The 15174-nt window shown below is 44.9% G+C and overlaps 2 protein-coding genes across 7 annotated transcripts in view; both read right to left on the bottom strand.

Annotated features, from left to right (window-relative positions):
• CAPN13 (calpain 13) overlaps positions 1 to 3936 on the bottom strand; it is a 74414-nt gene extending 70478 nt beyond the window's left edge. The window contains exon 1 of the mRNA XM_083831236.1: positions 3827 to 3936. The gene's annotated coding sequence lies outside the window, so the exon portion shown is untranslated. The remainder of the gene's footprint in view (positions 1 to 3826) is intronic.
• Positions 795 to 15174, bottom strand: part of GALNT14 (polypeptide N-acetylgalactosaminyltransferase 14) — a 75345-nt gene continuing 60965 nt past the window's right edge. For 4 of the 6 annotated variants that reach the window (XM_083831245.1, XM_083831242.1, XM_083831244.1 and 1 more), the window contains 5 exons: positions 13866 to 13958; positions 12476 to 12559; positions 11401 to 11545; positions 5602 to 5721; positions 795 to 5026 (listed from right to left, as the gene is read on the bottom strand). In XM_083831245.1, the coding sequence (XP_083687371.1) occupies positions 4868 to 5026; positions 5602 to 5721; positions 11401 to 11545; positions 12476 to 12559; positions 13866 to 13958 (601 nt within the window). In that variant the 3' untranslated portion in view covers positions 795 to 4867. Of the gene's footprint in view, positions 5027 to 5601; positions 5722 to 9836; positions 10385 to 11360; positions 11546 to 12475; positions 12560 to 13865; positions 13959 to 15174 lie in introns of those variants that run through there. The other 2 variants (XM_083831241.1, XM_083831243.1) reach the window with 2 other exon arrangements.

Here is a 15174-nt window from a genome sequence, read left to right as displayed (position 1 = left end):
TCTTTGCTCAATCAGATATTGATAGGACAAGGGGGAATGGTTTTAAACTAAAAGAGGGGAGATTCAGATTAGAGGTTAGAAGGAAATTTTTCACTCAGAGGGTGGTGAGGCACTGGCGCAGGTTGCCCAGAGAGGTTGTGGATGCCCCATCCCTGGAGGTGTTCAAGACCAGGCTGGATGAGGCCTTGGGCAACCTGATCCAGTGGGTGGCAATCCTGCCAATGGCAGGGGAGCTGGAACTAGATGATCCTTGAGGTCCCTTCCAACCCAAGCCATTCTATGTTTCCATGACTGCTGCCTGTCTTCAACTATAGTCCTCCAAGTCTTCATCAATCAGCCCCATCTTCTTGTTGCCACACTGAATCATTAAAGAAGTTCGAGTTCAATTTCCTTCTGTTTACTACTAAATTACTACATCTGCATGCTATAAGCTGAGGTTCCAACCATTGATGCTTTGTGTTGTTATCTTACAGTACTGTGCTGGCACAGTGAGGATGAGCACAAAATAATTGGAAATGAGCCAGGTAGGAACTGTAAGACTTCCCCCAGCCCAACTAAAATCATGTAGATTTTTTCCCATTGGAACATGGATCTCCTTTGGAAAGGGAGGGAAAGGCTAAGGTGATTTTTGTTGTGCTGGCATAGCCTTGCTTGGCTCATTAAAAGGCAGTAGATGTTCTAGACCTGAGTTTCCTGCTGAGTAATTTTCACAGGGGATTTCCCCAAGGCACAAGAAGTGACTTATCATAATAAAAGATAATAAAGCCTGTCACAAAACTCAATGTCCAGGATTAGAACCATATTTCCTAATTTATTTTCTATTCATTCAAATCAATGCAAAAATGTTACCAAAAAGCATTACTACCTAACGACATTAGGGCTTAAGAGGTATAGACATAGAAGCCCATCTAGATATGCTTTTGAAAGGTCAAGTATATCACTTCACAGCGTCATAATAAACGTCTAGGGAGGTAACAAATACAAAGCAAAAATGTTCATCTGTCTCCAATGTATTTTAATAAGTTAAATAAAACTAAAAGCGTGTGTTGGATTTCAGTAGCAGTTAGCCTTTCCCCTGACACAATGCAGGATCTTTTTTTTATGAATGCTAAGCAGATTTGCTAAATGCCATATTGGGGCTAGCTCAGGAAACTACCAGTTCATTGTCCCCTTATATTAAGCTTCCCAGGAGCCAGGGTGATACCTCAGGCTTCCCCCAAAAACACTGCTGATTCATAGGGCTAATCTCACTTCCTGGACCATGAAACATGCTGTAGTCTAAGGGTTATGGCCAACAGATGCTTAAGACACAATCACCTGCACTTCCCTAGGTTTGTTAGATACTTGGTAGCTTTGGGGCCTTCAGGGCAGATGCATTTCGCAGTGGAGCAGGGGATCACAGTGTGCAAAGCGTTTCCTGCTTCGAGGTTCAGGTCTCCAACTGCAGGGAGTCCCTGAGCCTGTTGCTGCCAGTGGTGGGTGATGGAGATACTGCCTGCCTGAGGTGCGAGCAGGTGGACGATCTGATCAGCCTGGTTGCAGAGCTTAAGGAGGAGGTGGAGAGATTAGGGACTATCTCGGAAAGTGAGCAGGCGTTAGACTGGTGGAGCAGCTCCTTGCCATGCCTGTGAGTAAGACACTGGCTGGACGGCCGGGCCCAGAGAGTGGTGGTGAATGGAGTGAAATCCAGCTGGTGACCGGTCACCAGAGGTGTTCCCCCAGGAACCCCCAGTGTTGGGGCCCATCCTCTTTAATATCTTTATTGATGATTTGGACGAGGGAATTGAGTGCACCCTCAGTAAGTTTACAGACGACACCAAGTTGGGGGGAAGTGTCGATCTGCCAGAGGGTAAGAAGGCCCTGCAGAGGGACCTGGACAGGATGGGTCGATGGGCAGAGGCCAATGGGATGAGGTTCAACTCGGCCAAGTGCCGGGTCCTGCACTTTGGTCACAACAACCCCATGCAGTGCTACAGGCTTGGGGCAGAGTGGCTGGAAAGCTGTGCAGAGGAAAAGGATCTGGGGGTTCTGATTGATACTCGCCTGAACATGAGCCAGCAGTGTGCCCAGGTGGCCAAGAAGGCCAATGGCATCCTGGCTTGTGTCAGGAATAGCATGGTCAGCAGGGCCAGGGAGGTGACTGTCCCCCTGTACTCGGCTCTGGTGAGGTCGCACCTCGAGTGCTGTGTTCAGCTTTGGGCCCATGACTACAAGAAGGACATTGAGGCCCTGGAGCGTGTCCAGAGAAGGGCTACGAAGCTGGTGAAGGGCCTGGAGCACAAGTCCTGTGAGGAGCAGCTGAGAGAAATGGGGTTGTTTGGTCTGGAGAAGAGGCTCAGGGGAGACCTCATTGCTCTCTACAGCTACCTGAAAGGAAGGTGTGGGGAACTGGGAGTCGGCCTCTTCTCACAGGTAACTAGCGATAGGACTAGAGGGAATGGCCTCAAGTTGCACCAGGGGAGGTTTAGGTTGGAAATTAGGAGACAATTCTTCTCAGAAAAAATGGTTAGGCATTAGAACAGGTTTCCCAGGGAAGCAGTGGAGTCACCGTCCCTGGGGGTGTTTAAAGAAAGGTTGGACGTGGTGCTTAGGTACATGGTTTGGTGGGTGACAGTGGTGGTTGGTGGATAGTTAGACTAGATGATCTTGGAGATCTTTTCCAACCTTAATGATTCTATGATTGTCTGAAATGTCTGGGTCAGAGTGTACCCATAGGGACTTCAAAACTGAAGCCAAGGTTTTCAGCTAAATGCTAGGTCAGGTGCAAGGCAGCAGCATTTTGTCTCTAAATGTTCAAGATCAAAGCACCAGCTGCTTGGCAAACCTAGGCTGCAGGCATGGCACAGGTGCGAACATGTTACGCTGCAAGCTCTTGAGAGGTTATTTCCGTTGCTAACACTAGCCAGGGAGTTGTTACAGGATGGCTGTCATCATCAGTGTGAAAAGTAGATGTGATATTTGTGGTTCAATTAAATAAGAGCCCAGGGTCACTTCCCTGCCTTGTGGAATGGATCCATTTCATTTTAAGTGCTTCCCTTTTCCTTTGCAAAGTGGTGACATGGAAACAATGCAATCTAGCACCATGAAATAACAACTTACTCCATCGCAGTAATCACCACAGCACATAGAAAGTGTACCCTGCAACATTTTGTAAATAGTTATGCTAGTTCTGCCTTTAAAACCAGGGAGATTTACACATACAGCTCTCTCCTAGTGCAAAGGGAGAAGAAACTGAAACAGTAAAATTCTGAAAGCCATCAATTTATTCAAGAAGGCATTCTGAAAGCACTTGAAGGCTCCAAAACTTCAGTGTCTTACGATATTTTACCTGAAGTTTGTAGCACGGTGACCAAAGGACAGGATTTTCATTAAACCCTAAGCTTTTAGAGGCACAAACTGTTTTTTTTTTTTTTCAAGTCAGGAGTCCGGTAAAAGTTCTCTTCAAGAGCTGTTACCGCACAAAAGCTGTATGTGCAGTTCTTGGTGCTCCACCACCTGTTACCTGCTGCCATGGTGGGATCTGCTCTGAAGGGCAGGTTTCTCCTAATCTTAAGACCTCTTCTGAGGTCTTCTGTCCTTTTCTCATTTGGCAGTCACATAGCCATAGCACCTGATGTGACCTCTAATTAATAATTTATCTCCAAAACCCAAGGAAATAATTTCTGCCAAGTCTACCTACATTGAAAGACACACTGGGAGAGAGGTATTTTGTGATACAGAGGTCTCTACTCTCAGGTGCAACTGGGGGATTCCTAAACCCTTTCTTCAGTACTTCACATCTTGGGCTAAAAGATACCTGGAAGACAAAACCAGGCAATTCTTTTACCTATCCCTTCTCCTTTCTCAGAGCAGTCTCCTGTTCCTTCGGTAGCAGCACTTCATGGGAGTCCCCTCTTCCATAGTCTGGAAATTGAGAAACACAAAGATGACACAATTATCTTTAATTGCTGAAAATATTATTTTTTATGGAAGAAGAGTTAAAATTTTACTTATTCCAGGTTGTTTGAAGCAGTGGGAGAAACATAATGAGATTGTAAGGGAGTTTTCAGTGACTGAGGCTCAACCATGTCCTTCAGAAACGAGAAATAATCATGTTACTGCTGCTCCTCCCAGCTTCACAGTGGTTTGTATCCTTGAATCTCACACACTGAATCCTCTGTTTGCTTGGACTTCAGAGATTCAACACCCCCATACATAGCACAGAGGTGGTCAACTCTGTTACCCGACGGCTAGATCCTGGCCATAACCATAAATGACTGCCCTGTCTGTGTACATACACGTCCATGGATTGGATACAAATTTGAATGTGCAACACAGCTCTACCCATGCTGTCTGCAGAAGACAAACTCAACCACAGCAATAAAAAGTGCAAGATAACTCAGCATTTTCCACTTGATCCCAGGTGCTGTTTCTTCACATCCCTTAGCGCATCCCTCCTCATGCACCTGCCTCATTCCCCAAAGCTATTGACATGCTTGCTTTTTTTAGTCCAAGTCTCCTTTTGGTGTCCTGTGTTCTTCTATCTGTGCTTCCAGTGAGATTAATAAATATTGTACACACAGAACTTCTGCAGGGCCCATCACAGGAGCCCTGAGTGTCCCTCTGAAACATTTCATTTTGGTTTCTTGCCATCCCTTCTTTTTGAACATATGACTGCCGACAGATCAATAGCAGCTACATGCTTTGCAATCAACGTCCATTGTTCAACCTGCAGCACTGTGTCCTCCTTTTTATTTGAGTGATTCTTCTCCTGTCCCATAATACACAAGGACCCCAATGGTTTTGCATGTGAGGGCTATCAGGTGCATCTCAGCTGTGTGTAGCAAGTCTCAGTGCCTGGCCCAGCTGGGTTAAGTCCTCAAGCAGGTCAAGACATCACCATGTCCCAGCGCTGACTCATGGCTGTGCTCTCACAAGGATTGATGACAAGCTCTTTGGTATTCTCATTCGTGTCCCCAGTCATCTCAGTGTCCAAACAGAAGCGTGAAGCTATGTGCTCAATGTGTGACCCAACTTTACCCCATCGCTGCAGAGAGACATACAGAAGAGGAGAAACATGAGTGAACAGGCCTCCTCCTCTTTACGCTTTTACTACACTGGTTCAGCATCAAGAGACAGCCATCACCACAACTTTGTGGCCTAATGCTGGGAAGTACAGGGCTCCCCCAGCCTACACCAAGCAGAATACATGCTGAGCATTTCTCCCATCGGAAACACACTCATTTAAGCTCAGCCTCTGTTTGGCATCAGAAAGTGAGTATATTACTAACAGCTTTTTCCCCAGGTCGCTGGTTCAAATGTCAGCTCAATGATTAAATGCAGAGAAATGTTAGCATATGCCAGCTGACTGGCAGCCATGTGGACTAAATTGCCAGTTTCATTTTGACTTCTGCAGATAAGTATCCAGATCACCACTTGCACTAATGGACATCCTTACCAACACATTCATTTAAGGCAAAGGGCTGAACAGGCCAGAGTCTGTGCTTCCAGACAGACTGTGCTTCCCAGATGATGTCAAACACACCAGCGATTTGATGATTCTATATTTTGCTGAAAGAAAGAGAACTTCAAAGAAAATGGGGTGTCAAAGAAAGGGCTCACCTGCTTGTTGTCACCTTCTTTGCAAGGTGACAGGAGCACCTGGGAACCAGGGAAAAGGGTGTACACAGACAAGCACAGATGCTGCTGACGGACTTGGTGGTTGTATGTGTATGTCCATTCCTGCAAAGAGGAATAAAAGAAAGAAAGGTGGTGAGAAATCAGGGATGATTCTTGGTATTCCTATACCTGGAAAGCAAACACTTTGGCTTGGATCCTGCCCCCTATGAAACCAAGCACAAACCTCACTGACTTCAAGAGGTACCAGGACAGATCACTAGGAATGCTTAAAGCCTGGGGAACCACACTGGAGACTGGCCACCAGCATGATGTAACCCCATTTACTATAAAACTTTGAGCCCTACCCATCAGCCAATTGCTCACCCATTCTATTATGTATTCATCTAGCTGGACATAAGGATACTGTGAGAAATAGTATTGAAAGCTTTGCTGAAATACAAAAAGATTGCATCAACTGATTTCCCTTGGTCAGCTAGATGGGTGACCTTGTCATAAAAGGAAATTAAGCTCATTAGGCAGTGAACATATGTTGGCTGCAACCAATGACTGCATTGACCTTCAGGTGTTTTCAGCAACTCCCATTATAATGTTATCCATAATTTTACCAGGCACTGAAGAGAGACCAACAGGCCTGTAATTACCAGGGTCTTCTTTCTTGCCCTTCTTGAAAATTGGAATAACGTTTGCCACCTTCCAGTCAACTGGGACCTCTCCAGATACCCAAGACCATTGAAAAAGAATTGAAAGAGGTCTCACAATAAGGGGATTTCTTGACCTCTGTAACCTGCTTGCTTCACTGAAGCACCTCACAGAGGATGGCTCCTCCCAGAGGTTCTCTATGCTTTTTTCCAGGCCAGGCTCTGTTCATGCCATCCCATTATTCACACTGTCTCAAGGCAGGACCATCCTCTCATTCAACAAAGGTCCATGGGATAGACGGGGTGGTGGTAACCATGTCTCCTAAGCAATTCATCCTAAGAAGTGAGGCCTATAAAGCTAAATATATGCATCAGTTCAACAGCCGACATTAGATCCTGCCTCCTTGCCCCAGGCCGTCCTGCTACTGTTTTATCTAAACTGAAAGATTTTCAGAAGGCTCTTCTATTTCAACAGAACGGCTTTTTATGGAAGCCAGTCCTGCTGAACATGTTTTATCTAGTTCTAGTTTTATCTTGTCCCTTTTCAGCCCCAGATGAAAGCCTGAGAAAATGATACATAAAATCAAGAAAGTCTGAAAAAAAGGCACTTGAACACCACAGAATCCATGAAAAGCTTTGAGTTAAAATAAAAGCAAATGGCCATACAAATTTTTATCTTACCCTACTTTTTCTCTTATTTGTATTAGTTGGCATGAAAATTTCTGCTTTTTTCCCCAGAAGAAACTACTTTATCTTCTAAACCCTGACACATCAAATACTCCAGTGGCCAGCACAGCAGTAATAATGGCAGAGCCTTGCACCCCAGGGGTTCTGGTGAACTGGGCAGCCCCAGGTTCCTCCTAAGAGAGACCTTTAGGGAGCTAACATGGCTCCAGGGCTGCAGGCTGGCCTGTAGATGCCAGCAGGGTTATGAGCTGACCACTGACACCAAAGAAAAACAGACACATGAGGTGAAACTGAGATCAATGTTTCTTGCCTTTTCAAAGACAAAACAGCTTTTGCTGAAATGGTGGTGGAGTGAGGAGGAAGAGGGTGGGCTGGGAAAGCAGAACTACCAGTTGCACACCACAAGCAGCAATGCTCTCAATCCCCTTCCTCTGAAGCTTCAGCTAGTACTAACCCGCACCCAAGGCTTGCAACTATTTTTCAAGGATTTAGCATCATTCAAGCAGGCACCTGTCACTGCTACTCAGCATCATTCAGAAATGAGGAAACTATTTTAAAATGTGACCTTCAGCCTGGCATAGTAGCCGCTCAGCCTAGCAAGGAGCAGCTTGATACAAGCCCAGTGTTATGTGACAGAACAGTACATGCTCCACTGCCAAACAAGAGGTCAGCTGTACCCTAAAGCCAGGGTAGCAGCCAGAGAAAAAATGTTTCTGAAGAAGCCAGGAACAACTTCAGCCCTCATTATTACTTACTTAACATCATAGGGAAAGAGTGCCCAAGACTGTTAGCATGTGACTGCATGGGTCTTCTAAGGATACCCAAACGCTCCACTCATCAAAAGGCCCTGGGGTGCAATCTGGGCTCAGGTACATCTCAGGAGAGGGAAAGAGAAGTGCAAAGGGTTCCTGTGGCAGTCCAGGTGCAGAAGTGACACTGCTGCCAGCCAGCCCACTGCTCTGTCAGCTCAGCCCAGCTACAAGCCCTGCCATTTCCTAAACCTTCCCCTCCACAGCAACAGCTCTGCAAGTTTCTTTTTTGAATCCCAGTGGCCCCAAAATGGAAAAGATACAAAAATGACTATGTTTTTGCATTTGCTAACCCTCTGTCACTGGGAATTATTTTCTGTGAACAATTGTGAAAAATTTTCCCTTATCAACACTGCCACATTCCCCAAAGAGAGACTTCTTTGCTAACTTTCTGTCATCTCTTCAGGGCCTGTTTTGCCATACTAGCCACCAAAGATAGCCACTGGTTAGGCACCTTTGGGCTCTGCTGCTGGGCCATATTCAGGCCTCTTCTCTACGACTACTCTACCACAGAGGGGCAGGGGCCATGTTGGCCTCAGTGGTCCTGTGGCATAGAGGCTTCTCCAGGGATTTTATGCTGCAACAACCCACAGCAAGATGTGACTTCGGTATATTGAAAGTCAACGTTATTGCTCTTCTTACATCAAATATGAAACTAAGCAGCATTTGGGACTGCTGCATACTCTATCCTATACAGCCTAGCGATCATAGAATCATAGAGTCAGTCAGGTTGGAAAAGACCTCTAAGATCACCTGTAGTCCAACCTTTACCCTAGTGCTGACAAGTCCACCACTAAACCATGCTACTAAGTTCTGCACCTACACGTTTCTTAAAGACCTCCAGGGGTGGTGACTCAATCACTTCCCTAGGCAGCCTATTCCACTGCCATACAACTCCTTCAGTAAACAAATTTCTCCTAATATCCAACCTAAACCTCCCCTGGCACAACTTGAGGTCATTGTCTCTTGCCTTATCACTTGGTGCTTGGGATAAGAGCCCAATCCCCACCTCAGTTACCTTAAGGTAACTGTAAAGTACAGTAAGGTCTCCCCTGAGCCTCCTCTCCTCCAGACTAAACAACCCCAGCTCCCTCAGCCGCTCCTCACAGGACTTGTGTTCCAGGCCCTTCAACAGCTTCGTAGCCCTTCTCTGGGCACACTCCAGGGCCTCGATGTCCTTCTTGTACTGAGGGGCCCAAAGCTGAACACAGTACTTGAGGTGCGGCCTCACCAGAGCAGAGTACAGGGGGATGATCACCTCCCTGGTCCTGCTGGCTACACTATTCCTGATATAAGCCAGGGTGCTGCTGGCCTTTTTGGCCACCTGAGCACACTGCCAGCTCTTTTTCATTAACCAGTCTCCTTAACAGGCCAAAGTCTGCCCTCTGGATGTCCAGGTTGGCAGTTCTGCTAACCCACGTCCTTATTTTTCCAAGAGTCAAAAACTCTATTAATTTATGATCACTGTGTCCAAGACAACCTCCAACCATCACATCGCCCACAAGTCCTTACTTATTTATGAGTAAAAGGTCCAGAGGAGCACCATCCCTAGTTGGCTCACTGTCAGGAAGTTATCTTCCACACACTCTTGAAACCTCCTAGACTGGTTCTTCTCTGTTGTGTTGTATTTCCAGCAGACATCTGGTAAGTTGAAGTCCCCCATGAGAACAAGGGATAGTGATTGCAAGACTTCTCCCAGCTGTTTGTAAAATATTTTGTCTGCCTCTTCAGCCTGGTTAGGCAGGCTATAACAGACATTCACCAGGACATCTCCCTCATTGGCCTTCCCTCTGATTCTTACCCATAAACATTCAACCCTGTCGTCACCATTACTAATCTGAAGACAATCCAAACACTCCCTAACATGGTGGCTACCCCACCGTATCACCTATCCCTTCTGAAGAGTTTGTAGCCATCCATTGCTTGATTATAGCCCCCATGTCATGCCTAAGTTTAAGTAGTCTTGAAACAATTGTACAATTAAAATATAAGCTTCTATCCACAATGAAAATTTAAACACACTACTTCCATCTGGAACGTTCTCCGTGGTTTACAAGTACTACTTCAGAAAGAAACAGAAAGATGAAAGGGATAAAAATGTTCTCTATTCCTGCCTGTTTATTGAGTGAACCTATTTGGTGGTCTGTCTGTATTGCATTTTTCTGTTCTGTTGCAGAATTACACTGACTGCACTCCTGGACATCCACGAGAAATGGAGTTGCCATCCAGTGGAAATCAAACGGCAGCAGGGTCAGAATGTGAAGATGAAAAAGTTCATGGCATGAAAAATTCTAAAAATTTTCTCCACTGAAGTGTCAAAACAGAATGTGTTTGATGGGAATAAAACAATCCAACTTGGTGCCATGCCATTTCTCATTGTAATATATCACATAAAATTGGTATCTCAAGAAAGACGTATGCCATTTCATTTTGAAACGCAGTATTTCAAAATACTTCAAACAGTATTTTCCATTCTGATTTTCCCAAAAAGATTTTTTAAAACATTCAATTTATTGGAAGTTACAATTTTCACTATTTTTTTTTCCTTCAGCAAAGTTGCCCTGCAAAACATGATGACCTGTTCTCATTAGCTCACTTCTCTTGCTGTTTGTGTAAGAAGTCCATGTAGCACTAGAAGAAAGAAAAAGAATTCTAAAACCTGGAAATCAGGTAAATTGTAAGAACGGTGACTGTGGCACTTGCAGTTATGTTCACTATACTTTCTGAAATTACTAAAATTTAAAGTCTTTTTTTTTTTTTTTAACCAGACTGTAACAGATATTATTTTAGTGACTAAAGGCAGGCATTCAATCGCATATGAAAGAGATGCACATAACGACATGCTTTGTTTGCACATCCAAATTCGGGAAATTTTCAGCAACACCTTCAGGCTAGGCCTTACATATGTACCTGGTCTGAATGTTTAACCATGAGGATTAAGGATGTACAGTCAAGTAGAAGTAAGCATACTGTTGCCTAATTAATTATTTAGCGGCACGCCAAAAAAAGCGAGTGATTGTTATCCTCCCTTCTTATAAATGGGAAAGGTGAGAGAATGCACTGACATGCCCAAAATCACAAAGGAAGCCTGAAGCAAACGCAGGTTTTTGAAGCTACATCCTCAGGGTCCTGCTCCAGTGACTCCACAGTAAGGCACATATGCCAGCTCTCAGCTCTAACATTTCCTAGAATATGCTTTTGAAAACACATGCTGATTCATATAGCTTTTTTTTTTCCTCAGATTGAAAAAGCAAGATCACCCTCATTAAATTCTCAATAGTTTAATGGGCAATTGAGAGAACACAGACTATGAAGTTATAAATACCATTGCAATTCAGAGCATTTTGAAAGAAATAAGGCTGAAAGATGAGAGAAAATTATAGTTCTCTTTGTCTTTCTCTGATCTCTGCAGATGGGCAGCAGTAAGAGCTCAGTGCAGACTAGCACAGAGATAAGTGATCCAGCTTGTACTAGGGCTCTGGCACCAGTCCCTGCTCCTGCCCAGGGCCTCTACTGAGGCAAGGAGGTTAAACTACATGCTCCCTCAGGAAAGGGACTGGCAGCAGGGTAACCCTCTAACAGAACTTTAGCAAGCTTAGAAAATCACCTTGAAGCTGCACCAGAGCCTGCATCTCCAGCCTTCTCACCTGTGCTGTTGCTGCTGTCCCTTTGCTGTTGATGCAAGGATTTAAGCTCAAGATGGGCAACTCTTGGACTTCAGACTGGTGCGACTCCAGGCAACTCTGCCTTTGCCTGATCATCCCAGTCTGATATAGTAATTCCTTGGGAATCCTGTGGGAACAACGTGGAGAAAAAAAAATCATCCCTGCTCCCCTCAGGCATGTAGTGTACTCCCAGGGAGGCTCAGTGGGGTGAGGAGGGTGTTGCTGTGCCAGTTCACATTCAGGAAATGAGCGACAAGATCTATTTCAGTATCAAACCACTGCAAGCAGTGCATGGCCAGGGACATTGCAGAAGCAGCACTCACAGATGGATGGTCAGCCTTTATAAGGGGAAAGAATAAATAACTGTGCAAGGCAAATAGAGAAGCAAGGAACAGACTGTGAGCAGGCTGAAGGTCAGCCTTCAGCTTACAGAAGTGAGAAACTTTATAACAAACTGCCACACAGTTCTGGCATTCCTTTTCAGTGCTGCTGCACAATACCATGCATGGTGAAAAAAGCCAGAAGATGGCTATAAATCATTCTTACACTGCGACTCTGCACTCAGCCATTGCACCTCCAGGGACCTGCTGGTATCTCCAAAACTTGTGCACCCTTTCTGCTCCTCCTGGCAGCGACTAAGGTAATGGACTCAATGGTTCCTGGAGTAATTTGGTGACTAAAAGGGATCTGCACAAAAGCAGCTGTGGAAGTGCATATAAAACAAAGCACTAGGGTATGAGTAAGGCAGAGTCACCTGAATACAGGTCATAAACTCCTAGCATGGACACTCTGATAACAGTGAGGTCTTGTGCCATGGTTCTCCATGGCTAAGACTGCTTATGGAAAGCAGGATCACAAATGAACTATATCACACTGCAAATGAGCAGTGTTTTAAAAAAATTCACAAATGCACAAAGTTTGCCATGCTCTGCTGTGAAGCCAAAGGGAGGAGGTGTCTGTGTCTCTGGGTAGGAGGGAGGTGTGGAGACCGGAGGGGCAGAGAAAATGTCTCTGGCAGCAGGGACGGGGCATCCCCCTGGAGATCTGACATCCATACCGGAGCTCGGGGTAAACGTTCTCCAGGTACCACTTGAAGCTATGGCACTTCAGTCTTTTCCGCAACTCCACTCTGCTCTGGATGCTGGGGGGAGAAAATATGGTGGAGTGACAATGGAGATTATGAGAGTCAAACCCAAGGCACCAAAACCCAACAGATATGCACAGACGGCAAACACCAGAGCAGCAGCAGCACTATTTCCTGCTCTCTTCTACATAAGCTTGGTTGGTTGCTTTGATCTCTGTGTTTTGTGGAGGTCTTACCCGGTAAAATGCCATGATTTGGCATATTGCCAAATATTGCTAATATTGCCATTTTAACAAGGAGTCTGGAGTTTAGGGTTTGTGGAAAATCACAACCATTTAAAAATGATTAGTAAAAAATGTATACTATCTACTATATGCAATAAAATTAATTAATGGAAAAATTAATGGAAATTAATATATGCTATTATAAGTTACTCTTAGTTTATAGTACTACAGAAGGCCTTGATTCACAGGAGCACTTAAATACACCTCTAAGTCACTAGAAATTAATCACACAGTGATATACTTCTTTCTTACATTAATCAGGGCTAAACTGCTGAGGTGTCATGTTGTATAGAGCGACATCTCCCTCACTCCAGCTCCTCTTTGGGCCAGCTTCTACCCATGGAGCTGGTATGACCTCCAGTACCTTCCCTTTGCATAGTTTATCTTCTCTCCACCCTCATTCATATATTGAGCAGGACAGAGTTACTACATCATCCCACTCTGACAGATGGGAAGAGGATATGAATTTGGTGGAAATAGGTTAACCTCCAAGATTTCAATTTATTTATCCTGGAAATGGAAGAATAGCCAGAATGAATTTCAGTTTGGGTTTGAACTCTGTTATGCTCCAAAGGAAACATTCTAAGGAAAGGAAAAGCATATGAAAATGAGAAAATAACACAAATACATACAGTCCTCCTGACATGGAGACATTTCTGACTGTTTAAATGGTGAATAGAAAACTTTATCAATATTAAGCACTTGCTCCTTTCCAATAAAGCCTTACTAGGTTCAAAATCTGATGATTTTCATGACACTCAGCTGCCAGCAAGACCTGTGGACTCTCCCCCAAATTCATCTCTGGGACCAGAAGTACTAGTAACTAACACTAAGGATAGGACACGGCTGCCCATGGAGGTTTCCATTTCCCTCACCATGACTTGGTTTACTCATCAGGATAAAGTAGCATCACATATAAACTTCTGTTTTATATTGCTGTGCTTGTAGCTTCTGACTGCCATTAGCATTTAATTGAGCGTTACTGCAGAAGCAATGCAGGCAGGTTTCCACTGCAGGGTGACAGCACCATGAAAACCAACTGCAGCTGGCAGGACATGGGCAGCGGGGAGGACACTTACTTTCCACAGGGTCTCCCCTGGGCTGCAGGACGGGCTGCATAGTAGTACTGTTTGAATTCATCCATCCACACCTCTGCTGTGCGCTTGGTGTTTCTGAAGGAGGCAACAGAAGACAAATGAAGCAAAGAAAGCCTCTGAGGGGACACCCACACTTTCTAAAATGCATCAACTATTCCAGCTCCCTCTCCTTCCATCCTCAGCTTGGTCTTTGTCTTCACCCAAGCCACCTTTGAGCCTGTCCAGCCCTCAATATCAAATTCTTTCTCCTCCCCATTAGTCCAAGTACCAGACACAAGATGTCACAGCTTGGGCAGGGAATTCACTTTCTTCAGCTCAGCTGGATGTTTTGCATCCACACACTCAGAAGCATGGCTTCTCTTAAATGCCATCTCCCAGACAGGCCAGGGTTTTATTTAGTGGATGGGATGGAGATCTGAAGAGCAGTGCAATATCTGCCGAAGACTAAAGCTACGTATTTCATTTGTTTCACTTCTGTAGGGGCTGTCCTGCTTTGCACCCCTGGATTTCACTGGGACAAATCTCTGCACAGGTTTATGAACCTCAGGAGATTTTCAGTTGACTTCAGATGGCTGCAACTCTCCTTGCAAATGACTTTTGTTTCTCAGTGCTAATCCTCCCATCTCTGTCTGGTCAGGGTAGTCCTGCCCAAGCCACTGCCTCCCAGAAGAGGATAATCCACACATGAACCCAGCTTGATGCTGGATCCTGAGCTGTCTCTCACACTAAGGAAGTGTGAGGCGGTGTGGAAAAAAGTCATTATCTGGCAGAAAAGTGAAGATATTTCTTGTTAACATCTCTGTTACAGAGATACTATGAAGCATTGGATTGACAGAAACTGCTTCTCCACCCAGTCTATATACTATATTAAGTTTAAGCCTGAGAGATACCATAAGGTTAATCAAAACCCAGCTCCTAATACCTAGGATAAGTTTCTCCAGACTGCTTTTCAATGCCTTGCTGATTTGTAGTGCTTCCCATGGTCTAAGTGCTCTTGTTCAAGAGATGCATAAGTCACAGTGTCTACATCTTGATATAGCCTTCCCCAAAGTTGAGAGTATTTCAGGCTGCCTTCCTGATCTTGGGTTTATGGGAATAAATGCCAAGGCTTGCACCTGGGTCTTGATTCAGGCCTATGTAAAGTCCATGTCCCAGTCTTTTTTGCAGGAGTCTTATTTCACTATTAAAAGCAAGAGTCTCCTTTGGTGGCCCTCCTCCTTGATGCCAGCAACATCCTGTGCCCCTCTACACCATCCTTTTGAAGTGTCTTCAGTGACCCAGCTGAAGAGTT

Source organism: Anser anser (genome assembly GCF_964211835.1).
Source record: "Anser anser genome assembly, chromosome: 3".
In the NCBI taxonomy this organism is placed as follows: Eukaryota; Metazoa; Chordata; class Aves; order Anseriformes; family Anatidae; genus Anser; species Anser anser.
This window is presented reverse-complemented; position numbering and strand designations above follow the sequence as displayed.